This window comes from Saccostrea cucullata, unplaced genomic scaffold (assembly GCF_032062105.1).
Source record: "Saccostrea cucullata isolate Sc308-1 unplaced genomic scaffold, CSIRO_AGI_Scuc_v1 ctg2130, whole genome shotgun sequence".
Lineage (NCBI taxonomy): Eukaryota > Metazoa > Mollusca > Bivalvia > Ostreida > Ostreidae > Saccostrea > Saccostrea cuccullata.
Window position 1 is genome coordinate 5,108 of NW_026936727.1, and position 14,893 is coordinate 20,000.

At 34.3% G+C, this 14,893-nt stretch overlaps 1 protein-coding gene across 2 annotated transcripts; it reads right to left on the minus strand.

Annotated features, from left to right (window-relative positions):
• Positions 1-3,997: 3,997 nt before the first annotated feature.
• LOC134246387 (lysosomal thioesterase PPT2-A-like) lies at positions 3,998-8,809 on the minus strand. Of its 2 annotated transcripts, none has more exons than XM_062728754.1 (9): positions 8,397-8,809; positions 6,211-6,364; positions 5,720-5,812; positions 5,383-5,437; positions 5,239-5,291; positions 5,023-5,106; positions 4,841-4,925; positions 4,651-4,705; positions 3,998-4,457 (listed from the first exon to the last, which is right to left on the minus strand). In XM_062728754.1, exons 1-9 carry the CDS (start codon positions 8,529-8,531, stop codon positions 4,314-4,316), a joined length of 858 nt encoding a protein of 285 aa, XP_062584738.1. In that variant the 5' UTR covers positions 8,532-8,809; the 3' UTR covers positions 3,998-4,313. The 2 variants fall into 2 exon arrangements, with proteins under 2 accessions (XP_062584738.1, XP_062584737.1); XM_062728753.1 differs by lacking the exon at positions 8,397-8,809 and adding an exon at positions 7,203-7,661.
• Positions 8,810-14,893: the final 6,084 nt, after the last annotated feature.

Consider the following 14,893-nt stretch of genomic DNA (forward strand, 5'->3'; position numbering starts at 1 on the left):
TGGGAAGATGCCTGGATACCGACTATCTGAAACATTATCCTCCTTCGTGTACGTGTTCTTCTTCGCCCTATAACTCTAGTCCTGCTGGACACGATATTACAGGTGACGTAAATATAGTTCGTAATGAGGACCTAAGATCACTTATTATCCCCTCGCGCAACCGGTTGCGGAGGGGATATACTATAATAGCATCGCAAGTGTGTGTGATTGTGTTAGTGTGTTCGTTACACCTTGTGGGCCAGAAAACCTTTGCATTAAACATTCTCAGCGTTTACATATTTGTGTGACACTATTCATTTTTAAAGTTCATTGATGAAATATTTCTTCAGATATTGCATTTTTACTGCCTCGAAACCCTGACATTTTATGTACGAGTTGACAATAATCATTTCCGCTAGGGAACCAATTTAAGAGCCAGTTTAAAAGGCGTGTCAATTCTGCGGGAAGCAGATTAAAAGAATTTGATGCCAACAGGTGTCTAGGAATTTGGTAATGACGTTTTGAAAACTGTAATACAATCCACAAGTTCAATTAACCTCTCGATGGACATGTACATTGTTATTTTTACACACACACGAAAAAATGCATATTCCCTGGAACTGTGAGATATACTTACATTGTAGGTTGGTAAATAATTAAAATTACTGAAACTTATACATATAGCATATGTGATATGTGTATCATTTATATTGATAGTTTTGAAATTTTTCCAGAATATAAACGTGATTCATATAAGAAATCCCCCCTACTCTTGAAATGCTATTCAATTTAATTTTTGTTAAAAATAGACATCCTCCACCCCGATTATTTTGTTTAAAAAATAAATAGTGCTGAAAAACAATTTAATATCATATTAAACTTTACTACCCCAAATTAGGTATCCCTGTTATGCCCCCCTTAACCAAGAAGCTACGCACTTTGTATTTTGTATTAAAAAAAATGGATCAACACAATAATTTTGTCAAAGGTAAGGGAGTTGATTGTAATGTTGCGGGTTTGAATCCCTTTGTTGGACGTGGAGACTGGTCCTTCGAATGAGACCGTGTAAACCACGGGCCCATGTCCCAATAGAAGATCCCTCACTGCTCAATGATCATCAGTGACAGTTCCAATTATAGGAAAGAATGTGCAGCTCTCCACCGGAAAGCCTTCATATGAGCAAAAAATTCCTGAGAGGGACATTAAACAAAATACATTGTACTATCAATCTTTAACATGTTTAACGTCCCTCGAGAGAATTTATCTCTTATGAGGGATTGCCATTTCCAGTGAAGGTCCAGTCGCGAGGGGATGCTCCGCTTAGCGGTGCCCTTGCTTTAAAAGGTCCTAAATATAGGGAACCCCGATCCTTCAACTGGCGTCGGAATTTCATAAATATTATGGATTCTGTGGAAAATTACGCCAGACGATGGCAAAGATATGAAAAAGAGGGCATTAACACCTTGTCAGAATGGATTAAATGTATCAGATCCATGTTAAAGTCCCGTATTAAAAGATTGAGGGGCAATATGAAAACCATATATCCTTCTGTGTTTGATAGATTACACGATCAGTACGTACTGGTTCCTGCCGACAAAGCAGGTAACAACAATGTCTTCGTTTGTAAGGCTCATTATATAAATTGCATTCTCGAAGAACTTGGATTTATAATTCAACAAGTGGTAATCCTACTTATAGTCATACTTCCCTTTCTAAGGAAGAAATTCTTCAAAATCACCTGTTGGTTTTGAATAATTTCAATATTCCACAGAGCCAAAATGAATTTGAACTACCTTATATATTTTGGATTCCAAAACGTAATAAGAATCCTTACAAACAAAGATACATTGCAGGTTCCAGTAAATGTTCAATCAAGCCTCTTTCGTTACTCCTCACTAAGATATTGACAGTGGTGAAGGAAAAACTTCAAGATTACTGTGCAACTATATATTCAAGAAGTGGTGTGAATCAGGTGTGGATACTAAAAAATTCTAAAGAACTTTTGGACACTTTGAAATCACAAGACTTTACAAAAATCAACAGCTTAAAAACTTACGACTTTTCAACTTTATGCACAACAATACCCACGACAAATTAAAATCCAGGCTTTTTGATATCATGGACAGCTGAATTTTCAATAAACATTTCGGAAATTCTTTTTTTTTTTTTTTTTTTTTTTTTTTTGCTTAGGAATGGTCAAAAATCCCCGACAGAAAATACCAGGTGTTATATTTACAGTGGACACCCAATATGGCATCCAAAATGGCTGCCAACAGAAAACGAACTTGAAACTTTGTTACAATAATGATTACTCTTTATATTTAAGGTAAATGTACACTAAGTTGACATATTTTATGTCTCAAATTAAGCTACAAGCTATTTTTTAAAATTCAATAAATGGAATCAGCTGATTGATCAAACGAAGTTTTGCCATTTGTCGTAAATTTACTTACCAAAGATATTTTTTTTCGTCACTGGTCATTTGCAAAATTATTTTGTTAAAACAGATTCTGATTGCAACATAAGTACTCTAAAGTTGACATCAAGAAGATGCTTGAGTTTCTGATTGACAACATCTATGTGGTTTTTGGAGACCAGGTATTCCAACAGTCTATTGGAATTCCCATGGGTACAAATTGCGCTCCGTTATTAGCAGACTTATTTTTATATTCATATGAAGCAGAATTTATGCAAAATCTTATGCGTGAAAAGAAGAAAAAACTTGCTGTGGCCTTCAACTCGACATTTAGATATATCGACGACGTATTGTCAATTAATAATGGTAATTTCCATTCTTACGTCGATACGATATATCCTAGTGAGCTTGAGATAAAAGATACCACAGAGTCCGACACTTGTTTCATACTTGGATATTTTACTTGAAAAAGACACTAATGGTAATCTAACAACCAAGCTATATGATAAACGTGATGACTTTAACTTTTCTATCGTCAACTTCCCTTACTTATGCAGCAATATACCTTTATCACCTGCATACGGAGTATATATATCTCAGTTGATTCGATACGCAAGAGCATGCTCTACGTATGAACAATTTCTAAAACGAGGTAAATTATTGACAAGCAAGTTGACGAAACAAGAATATCAGCAGTCTCGTTTAAAGTCATCATTTCGTAAGTTCTATTGTCGATACAATGACCTTATCAGCAAATACAGTTTATCATTGAGTCAAATGCTGACTGACTTTTTTCATACCAATTGTTAGTCCATTATTTATACACTGAATTGACGACGGATTTTTTCCGTTATTTCCTGATCATGACAAGGAGCACACGGCGGTTGTGACCGGTCGGCAGAGGATGCTCACTCCTCCATGGCACCTGATACCACCTCTGATGTTTCGGGGGTCCGTGTTTGCTCTGCTCTTGTTTTGTATTGTTTTATGGACTTTAAGATTGTATACTGTTCGTTATCTCCATATCCATCTATTTCGTGCCAGCACCTACTGCGACACAGGACCTTGGTTTATACAGCGTTTATCATAGTGCTTGATTGTTTGATTACCATTAACGTCTTTCTCAAGTAAAATATCCAAATATGAAACAGATGTATCAGACTCTCTAGTATCTTTCATCTCAAGCTCACCTGGATATATCGTATCGACTATCGACATAAGAATGGAAATAACCATATCGAATATGTTGTATAGTAAGTACTTCTCAGGTTACCCTGAAAATATTTTGATGAGGTTGCTATGTATCCTTGTTTGAAAGGATCAAAATCCAGTGTTCAAATACTTTTGCGGTTGAATTAATTGATTGTTGGACATATTTCAAACATATCTAAATTGACATAATTTTAAAGAATGAATTCATTATTTTGTGAATATTTTGACAAAGTAACAAATATGTAGTATAGAAATGTAAAGTTCAAATACTTTGGAGGTATAAATAGTTTAATTAATGGAAATTTTCAAATATATTACTATAAACATGATTTTAAAGAATAAATCCATGAATATATGAATAATTTGAAAAACAAAGATGGATCAAACAAGTACAGTATAATCGGGTACTTTATTTGGAAACTTTATTAACTTATTAAAACATGCATTACTGTTGCCAACTCCAACAAATCCATGTAAATTATTTTAAAAAAATTAAATGTCGAATCTTTCATTAAATTTTTTAAAGTGTTTTTATCTAGAAATTTTCCAGTTCAGCATTTCTAATTGAATATTTTTACAGGAGCAGCAAAGATCAAGAAAGGAAAACAAATGAGCAATGTATATCTGAGTAGGTTTGTAATCAATGAGTATTGTCAGAACACAGGATGCTTCAGATTTGTGTTCTTGTACAATGTATATGAACAATCTAAATCAGCCAAGGAAGTATTGCATTGTTAAACACTGTACGGTTGTTATGCCAATATATGTGCTGCACGCCAGGAATAACGTAAATCTTCACCTTTCTTTGGTTGTATAAGGTTTTCAAACCAAAAGAATCTTCCAGGAAGTACTGAAATGTTAAGATAAATATAGTGCAAAGATATATTTTTAAAGGAAAAGAGAAAAAATGTCAATTACGATGCATAATGAAGGATAAATATACCATATTCAATTTAACATAAATCGAAAATGTTTTTTCATCAAAAAATGTTCTGAAAAAACAATATATCTGCAAAAATCGGTAATGTTATAAACAAACTTACTCTTTGTTGTTCTATTTCGACAACCTTCTCCTCAGAGTTGTAAAATGCAAAATGACTGGAAAAGGTAATAAAAAATTCAACGCTTACATGTATATATTTACGATTTATTCGAAACAGGATTTTTATTTTTAAAAGCCGATTGCATTAGATGTCGGCTACGTAATACTTGGTGATACGGGCTTTTTGTTACCTTGACTGCCAAGGTGTGATGACGCCATCATCCGGTCCACCAATCAGAACAAGTCTATTTAGCCTCAGAAAGTTTTGCTTATATTCTGTAAAAAAAATATTTTAATTTCAAAATAATTTTACCGTCATGAGGACCAGAACAGTATAAGCATCAATTTCTTTGAAAAAAAAAAAACGTTTAACCGTTCATTTTTGATGTGTAGGTGTCGTTGTTTAATGGTGCAAGAAAATTGGAATATTTCTGATACTGTTTCAAGTGATGGGGGTCTGAAACGAAATCAATCTGAAAATATAAACTATCACTTTGAAAGAAAACATTATAGTTTTCTATACTTATTAATATGAATAATTAATTGAATAAATGTGTATTATAAAAAATACTCATACATGTATCTTTACCTTTCCAGTAGTTTCCAATCGATAGGTCCTGACCCCCTCTGGTATAAAACAGTCTACAGAATGATAGATATTACTTTGTGAGGGCCTATTATATGTTTTGTTCTGATATTTGTTTTAATGCGTAAACTTTATGGATAGTATTACCTGTATAATTCTGATTTTAGGAATTTTGGAAAAAGGTGTTTCAGATATGCTGTATCTGAAAAGAGAGAAATGTATAAGTTATATATAAAAACAAGTGTCGCGGCAATTGTAAAAAAAATGGACTTTTTAGCCTGCCAAGGTATATAGAAAGCAGGTAGCATATAAAGTGATATCTACTTTAAACTATGAAAAATATTTCACTTGCTGATAATGTAATGCTTTAAACACTATGCACTTGCGAGTATGAGCATATTCACAATTCGATATCTAAAGTGTTTATCAGTATCTTAAGTTTAAGTAAATGTCAATATATGATCAAATAAACAAATACAATTACCTCCATACTGGCCTGCGAGAGGAGCGCTCAATGATATGAAAGTGTCGACATTATGTTGAGTCGTCGACAAAATACCTCGACAAATCAGCCCTCCTATCAATAGTACATTAAATAATATATATACATGGTAACATTGTTATGTACATGTATGCCTTTTTCTCTTAAAAAATTTTTTAAATTTCACCATTCAAGTATTTAGAAATGAAAATAAATTATTCTTATCGAATTGGGAAATACAGATTAGATGTATGCTATTCAATAATTTGATATTAAACATGTGCTTTAATAGTGAGAAAGGTATAAAAACGCAAGTAATTGCTTATTAATAATTCGTCGTTCAAAGAAAAACAAAACGTTTTCATACTTTAGCTACATTTACCATCCCTCAGGGAAATAGCGAAAGCTGCTTGGAATGTTTTTAATACATGTATACGTTTTATCCATGTTTTGATACTTCTACATGAAAATATTTATAATATGTTTTTACCTACCCTGGGAGAAACAAATCAGATGGATGCCATCTGTGTGGTTGTTCATGATGCCTACTACATCATTTTTTATTATATCTATCTGTTTCCAAAGGGGAACCAGGCTACCTATCCTTTGGTAAAGGGCTATGGAGTAGAAAGGCGTGTCAGGGTGAACCTAAGATAAAAAGTACAATTTAAGCAACTACAAAATATCATTTGGTGTGGAACGACATGTATTGGTTGATGTTTAAAAAGTAAATAATTGTACCTCCTACTTTCAACAATGTTTCAAAATGGTAATATAGATACTTTTTTTGTTCGTTTGTTTTCTTTGTCTTATTTTTTTTATTTGTCGTATTTTATGTTTAAAATACAATTTTCAATTATTGCTTCTTTCCTCACACGTGTTACTTCTTCAGGGGCGTAGCAACCGGGGGGGCCAGGCCCCCCCACTTTTTTTCCCAACCTTACTTATACTATACGAAATGTTAATTGAAAGCCTGGTTGGCCCCCCCCCCACTTTTAGTGATGTACCGAAAATTAAGTATTAGAATTGGTACTAAAAGTAGTTGACACTGAGAAAAAGCCTACTCCCCCCCCCACCCACGAAATAGGATTTCCGACTTTGGGCAACTTTTTCCCTTTTTTTTTTTTTTGCTTGTCAACTTTTTCAGGTAAGTAAAAAAATTTTTTTCTCAAGCTGGTCCCCCCACTTTCAAAATCGATGCTACGCCACTGTTCTTTGAAGAACGATGTAGGCAGAATCAGGCTCCGAAATCCAAATTATAACGGCTGGATATGTTAATTCAACTCTGCTTTTCTCATTGAATTTAGGCTAGGATTTTAGCAAATGTAAACAAGCAACGATACCGAATGCTGAAAACCAGATTTAATTATGAAATGCTCAAGTCAATGTTAGGACAGAAACTTACACTCGACCACATCCGACAAATGTTTAAAATGCCTCTCCTCAATACAAGATGTATATAGTAAGGGACTTCCCTTACGCTTACCTCTTCTACCCATCTCTGAATATCTGTACCCTCTTCATAGTTACCAAGAATTCCATGGATAAAAACAATAGCCTTTGGGCCACTTGTCACATTATTTGCAGTAAGTAAAAGAGCTAAAATTGACAACTGTAATACTATGACCAACAACATCCTGTCCCTGTACCTTAACGTTTGTTTATCTATATCAGCGACATTATCTAGAGAAACCTTTGAGCCTCAATATTAGACAGCGTCTCCTGTGTGTGGATTTTATCATTAAATTGCTGGTGAATATACCTGAAGATACATGCACCTTTTTGATAGAAAATATAACGATGAGGTAAATTTGGTCTTTACAAATACAAACGACTGATTACGGAAGTTTATCGATAAAAACAAGGAAGACAATATGTTTTATGACTTAGTATGGCCCTTTTCACAAGGAGTACAATCGAGATTAGTATCAAGTACACACTACAACTGGCGAGGGTTGTGCACACTGTACGTATACTAAAACAGAAAGTTGAAACCTCTTCCCCTTTTAAGCTACATTTTCGAAAAGAGTTTAGATATAAAAAAAATAGTTATGTTACATCTATCAATGTTCCATGTAAGTAAAGGTCGATACGGAAGACAGATGTTTTCTCATAGATATGATTAAATTTTAAATTATTAAGATGTTTTGGTTTTCCTTGTATAATCTGTGCACCTGCTCTTCAAATTTCTTTAAAATTAATATTTTGTTAAAACTGTGGAAAGCTTTTACGTATTCAAATTGCAACCCGACTCATTGGTACGAAATTCAGAAATACTTTTCCGATGGAAGAAATGGACAAATTCTTACAACAGATTTTTTATGGTATCATTGAAAAATTAACGATTCATTTGAATTAAATTTCTCTCAAAATTTGATATTGTAAATTAAGTGTACTTTATGGTCAAAAGAAAGACTATTGAAAGTCATAAGAACCGAATCCCGTAGCCCCAGCTCGATTTCAAATTAGTCTGGTGAGCACATATTATAAACAAAATAAATAACAAAACCTTCTTTACTTCATCGAGTATAAATAAAAGCACAAAATCCTCTCGAGAACCATGGATATTTCATCCAAGGTATTTCATGCAAAAATAAAGATTCGTTTAGTAAAGTTTTGTCTTCTTTGTGTATGGTTGAGTCATTTTAGGTACAGGAAGGAGAAAGCTATTTTATACTACCTGTTTTATCCATGTTTCAAATTCTCTTCCTTCTGAAGAACCTCCAAATATTCCATGCATGAAAACCACTGCTTTATGAGTACTCACGAAACCGAGCAGAAAACCGATGACAGAGATCCAAACTAAAGAATCCATCTAAAGCTTACAGACTCTTCGTTTTGTATGGCGGATTTTTATTAGATCATAAGTACACATAAATACGAGTTAAAGGAAATCTCTTCCTTGATTTAGCAACCTTGGTAATTAAAACCCGGAAATTATTTGTAAAAATACGAATGAATTCATTTATTAAAGCAGATTTATCAAAAACGGATGTACTTATTTCGAACATGAAGAGGCTCATAAGTTTCTTTGAATTCAGTCACCCGATGACCTAACCATTTACTAAGTCATCTCACAAAAACTTTAAAATCTAACAGCCCACATAAAGTGAGATGTATAGTACATTAAATGAAAATACGAAAGCTCTTTAGATTGATTGTATATTGTTGAGTCGGCAATTTTTCAGCCATGTTTCGGCGGACTATCAGTATACATAATCGGTTTTTGAAAGATTTTGGTTTCTCTGGCGGCCCCCAGTGAGTCTACTCATTTTAACTTAAAATTTCTTTAAAAATACGTAAACTGTTAAAAATATTGTATAAACTGCTAATAAAATAAATAGACATACATATGGTTTATGCAAGCTATTCCCACTTTCTGAAAATCGGGTAGAAAAAGGTGAAATTTCACGTGGGAGTAGGTGGAATTTTCTGTAAACAAATAATTAACTATGTTCTTAAATTTAGGTACTAAGTTGCTATTTCTTGTAAGATCTTTTTATTATTTCAAAAATCCAAAATAAATCATATTTTCTCATAGATGTATTCATTATTTCCTGTCTTTAAAAATACAAAATACAGGTAACTCCAGAAATCTATTGTTATTTGCAAGTGGGAATACGTGGAATTGAGATTTTTAAAAAGTGGGAATAGCTAGAAGACACCATACATATGTACGTATTTCTCATTAAAATTAATTTCATAATTTTATTTAAATTTTAATTCATAGTAATCCGTTTCGAAAGCTCCTCCGTGAAATGAAAAATCAGTATTCAAGCTGAAGTTCACTCAAACAATACAAATTAGCAGAGACAACAATGACCTATAAAACAGAGATTGGATCACCCTTATTTTGTTGTGAGACCTGTGGCCTTCTTCACAAGAAATCTTACGATTAAAACTAAAATCCCCCATTCTACCATATAACAAGTGTCAAAGCTGCGAAAAATTATTTTTGTATTACATTATATTAAAATTTTAAGATAAAATAGTAAAAAAATAATTTAGAAAAGAATTGTTTAAGTAATAATTTTTATATTTAGTTGTGAGATTTTTTTTTGTAAAGGGCCACTGGTCTCCCAAAACCACATACGTTAGACGTTGTCACTGAGCTTCTTTTTTATATGAACTTCAGAGTACTTTTTCTGCAGTCAGATTATTTTAAACAATATGAATTTGCAAACGACCAATGATAAGGTTAGTAAATTAATTAACGAGTTCCATTTTTATTGAAAAAGCAGCTGTCAATGATGTCTAGAACCTGGGTTTTAATTTATTCGGGAATGATTGTATTGTATTAACTTTTAGAGTTGAAAAGTTGTTACTTTTTTGTTATTGATAATCTGTAAATTTTTGTGACCTTTTCCGAAGGTTCCATTGAATTTCTTTAATACCTAAATCTGATTTAAACAACTTCTCCAATAGACGAATGTCACATTCCTAAGAGTTATCTCCCGTTCTCGGCGTAACGCTCATTTTCCCCACTCTGTCCTTTGTAAGTAAGTAACGTTATCGGGACAATGTCGATCTGTACCTGTATTACCAGGGTATGGAACAACATGAAAAACACTAGATGCTGTCATGAGACAGTAATACCCGCACTAAGGTGTTTGCCTCTAAATACTTACTCCTTCATATTGGACTTTCCAAGGAAAAAGTCAAAATAATTCTATAATTATCTCCGTACATGTATTCGTCAAATTGAGCATAAAATTTTCAGATGACCATATGATCTATGAGCCTCATAGATGTATTTTGTATACTTAATTCATTACCAGTCTGAAATAACAGAATTTAATCAATAAAGTAAATTACTGAATTAGATTCTGATAAATATTTTGCCCATAATTTGGAACTTTTTAAATTTACTTTCTCAACCACATAAAATATTATTTTAGGAAAAAAAACCCATTGAAAATACAGCCCAATGATTTGTAAATGCCTGTCCCCCCCCCCCCCCTCACCATTACACACACACACACACACACTCTCTCTCTCTCTCACACATTTTTTTAAAAATAGACCTAGATGGCAAAGTTATTTTAAAACATCGTTTATTATGATAGTTTGAAATTTGTTCGTGTACTAAACAGTTTTACGTGTGAACATCTTATTGAAAATTTCTACATTCACATTGGGTTTGCGTCACCCATTATCATATTTTTAGATGTCCACTCGGCACACCTCGGCCGATTCATACTTCATCTAATGAAGGCGACGGAATATGAGATTATTTAGCACATGTATGCTGACGATGCAGTGTGGCCAGTTAAAATCATTTGTGTTTTAATTGAATTATATGGATTATATTTCATGAATTCGTTGTCACGACCTATGACATTCGGTAAGTACAAGATTTAGTATAGATTGGATAAAAATAAATAAATACAAATGGTTAGGTTGAAGTTCAAAAAGGGTCAAAGATCATTGCATGCCACAGTCGACAAATTTCACATTGTCAAGTTATCTCCCGTTGCGGACATTCAGTATATACACTATTACAGGCGTAGATCCAGAATTTTTTTTTCGGAATGGGGGGAGGGTGGGATGTCACACCTCAGTCAAAAAAAAAAATCCAGCCCATGATTTCCCGAGAAGCAAATAAAAAATAATAATAAAAACAATGATGGTTGGGTCCCTGTTTTCTAAGGGGGAGGATGTCCAAAGTCATTTTTATTCTCTTCAGTAAATAGTCTTATTTAAATAACTGCAAATTCAAGGGGGGGGGTGTCTGATCTCACTAGCCACAGACACCCTGTAACCTGAAATGACAATTGATCTTATGACTCCATAATAGTAGAAAATTTTTCCATTTGACTATATATACATATTTTGTTTCCTGTGTGTATGTCTGTTTGTCTGTTCACAGAAACTTTAACCTTGCCCATATTTTAGTTTTAAGTGGATTGGGCTATACACATGGCTTCCACATTTCATAGGTAAATTTCTTTTGGCAAAACCTTTTAATGGGTACCACCAATTTTGACCTCTTGATCTCTTGACCTTGGAGTTTGACCCACTTTTACAAGAAAAATACCTTAAACTTGGCCTAATTTAAGTTTTGAATAGTTGGTGCTAGGACTTTCATGCTTAACATGTGTAATCATTGTGAACTTTCAACAGGTATAAATATCCTTGACCCTAGAGTTGAACCCAAGTTAACTTTAACCTTGGCAATGACTTTTGAACAGGTGAGGAAGTACTAGGAATTTCTCTCTTATTTCACATGTGTATTCCTTGTGACAAGAATTTCCCTTTGATACCAACAATTTTGACCCTTTGACCTTGACCTTGGAGTTTGACTTACATTTGAGAAACTTCAACCTTTGCCAAAAGCTGCCATAACAGTTGCTGTCACAACAAACAAACAAATTAAGAAAAAAACACAGTATACATGTACATATTTTATATTCAACAGATATACTTCTGGTCATATCTCAAGTTCTCCCTTGAATCAGACATGGTGATATAAATATTTTAAAAATATTTATTATAAGAGTTGAAAAGGTTGTGCATATTAAAATATACTAAGCTCTGCGGATGAATTAGATGTAACGGTTTAGCTTTATTTTGCTACCCAAAGCACCTTGATTAACTATTTACAAGCATACTGTTTTCTGAAATGTACTGTTTTCTGTCGTCCATCTGTTTGTCTGCAAACTTTTCACATTCTTAACTTCTTAAGAACCACTGAGCCAATTTCAACCAATTTACATGTAAATATGCAGGGGACTTTTTCCAACATAAATCTTCATCTCAAGAACAGCAAGGACATTTATTGTCCCCCATTTTTGCTAAAGGTAGGGGACATTAAATCTCATTTGTTTGTAAGTCTGTCCATCTGTCACAATAAATTTAACCTTGGTCATCATGGTCATATATTTTGAATGAGAAGAGACGGGACTTTTATATTAAACATGTGTATTAGTATTTAATGGGACAATACCATTCTAAATACACTATGATTTTTATTACCCATGACCTTGAAGTTTGACCTACTGCCATAAACAAATTAATTGTTTTAAATTGATCATTTTGAAAGATAAATGAAAGGGCATTCATATTGTACATGCATGTATATTACCTGTGATAAGACCTTTCCAAATGTATCATGACTTTTTGACTCTGTGACCTTGACCTTGAAGTTTAACTTACTTTTCAATAATGTTGTATTTCCTTTTGATTGAGAAGAGACACGACTTTCACATTTCAAGTGTACATTACCCATAATAAGATGTTTCCCAACATGCTATGATTTTTTACGCCTTGACCTTGATGTTTTACCAAAATTTCAAAAGAGTGAACTCTCCCAAAAGAGGATTAGGCCACTGTGTAAAATGAAATAGGAGTTTAGGGAAGACGGGGCTTTTTGCATAAAAAACATCATTTTTCCACCCCTATTTGACCCCCCGGGGCAAAATCTAAATTCCGAAACCTTACTGCACATTTACATGACCCCATCATCCATCTCCCAAAAGATGATTTGGCTGCTGAATAAAATGTAAGAGGAGTTTAGGGAGGACGGGGCTTTTTGCATAAAGAACGTCATTTTTTGACCCCCAATTGACCCCCCGGGGCAAAATCAAAATTAAGAAACCTTACTACACATCTACATGACCCCACCAACCAACTCCCAAAAGATGATTAGGCTGCTGAATACAATGTAAGAGGAGTTCAGGGAAGATGGGGCTTTTTGCATAAAAAACGTCATTTTTCGACCCCCATTTGAACCCCCGAGGCAAAATCTAAATTCCGAAACCTTACTGCACATCTACATGACCCCACCAACCATCTCCCAAAAGATGATTAGGCTGCTGAATAAAATGTAAGAGGAGTTCAGGGAAGAAGGGGCTTTTTGCATGAAAAACGTCATTTTTCGACCCCCATTTGACCCCCCCCCCGGACAAAATTAAATTTCCAAAACCTTACTGCACATCTACATGACACCACCAACCATAATCCAAAAGATGATTAGGCTGCTGAATAAAATGTAAGAGGAGTTAAGGAAGATGGGGCTTTTTGCATAAAAAACATCATTTTTCGACCCCCATTTGACCCCCCGGGGCAAAATCAAAATTCCGAAACTTTACTGCACATCTACATGACACCTCCAACCATCTCTCAAAAGAAGATTAGGCTGCTGAATAAAATGTAAGAGGAGTTCAGGGAAGACGGGGCTTTTTGCATAAAAAAACGTCATTTTTTGACCCCCATTTGACCCCCCAGGGCAAAATCAAAATTCCGAAACCTTACTGCACATCTACATGACACCACTAACCATTTCTCAAAAGATGATTAGGCTGCTGAATAAAATGTAAGAGGAGTTCAGGGAAGAAGGGGCTTTTTGCATAAAAAACATCATTTTTTGACCCCCATTTGACCCCCCGGGGCAAAATCAAAATTCCAAAACCTTACTGCACATCTACATGACACCACCAACCATCTCACAAAAGATGATTAGGCTGCTGAATAAAATGTAAGAGGAGTTCAGGGAAGAAGGGGCTTTTTGCATAAAAAACGTCATTTTTCGACCCCCATTTGATCCCCCGGGGCAAAATCTAAATTCCGAAACCTTACTGCACATCTACATGGCACCACCAACCATCTCCCAAAAGATGATTAGGCTGCTGAGTAAAATGTAGAAGGAGTTCAGGGAAGACGGGGCTTTTAGCATAAAAAACGTCATTTTTCGACCCCCATTTGACCCCCCGGGGCAAAATCAAAATTCCGAAACCTTACTGTACATCTACATGACACCCCCAACCATCTCCCAAAAGATGATTAAGCTACTGTGAAAAATATAGGAGGAGTTCAGGGAAGAAAAGTGTGACAGACGGACGGACGGACATGAGTAACAACAATATACCCGAACTTTCTTTAGAAAGTGCGGGTATAAGAACAAACATATTCATACAGATTTTATTTCTAAGATACCGACCCATAAAGTTAGTAAGGTTATAGAGGGAAAACAGTGCCTTACTCCGGTTGACTCCGCAAATGTAAAAGTCGTCTATAATTGTGTAATATATCATTAACAGACACCGGTTGGGTGAATGAAACAGAATTTATTATACACTGACAGAGTGACAGTACAGTGGATCATTCAGACATGGCAGGTAATTTTACAGAGATAGCAAGGGCAGATAACCCCAACTTCCGTTAATAAGTAAGTCATAC

Coding starts and splice junctions, on each gene's coding strand:
- LOC134246387 (XM_062728753.1), bottom strand. CDS start 7,352: ATGTTGTTGGTCATAGTATTACAGTTGTCAATTTTAGCTCTTTTACTT. Junction 5,813..6,210: donor TCTGATTTGTTTCTCCCAGG/GTAGGTAAAAAC, acceptor TACTATTGATAG/GAGGGCTGATTTGTCGAGGT. Junction 5,107..5,238: donor GATTGGAAACTACTGGAAAG/GTAAAGATACAT, acceptor ATTTCGTTTCAG/ACCCCCATCACTTGAAACAG.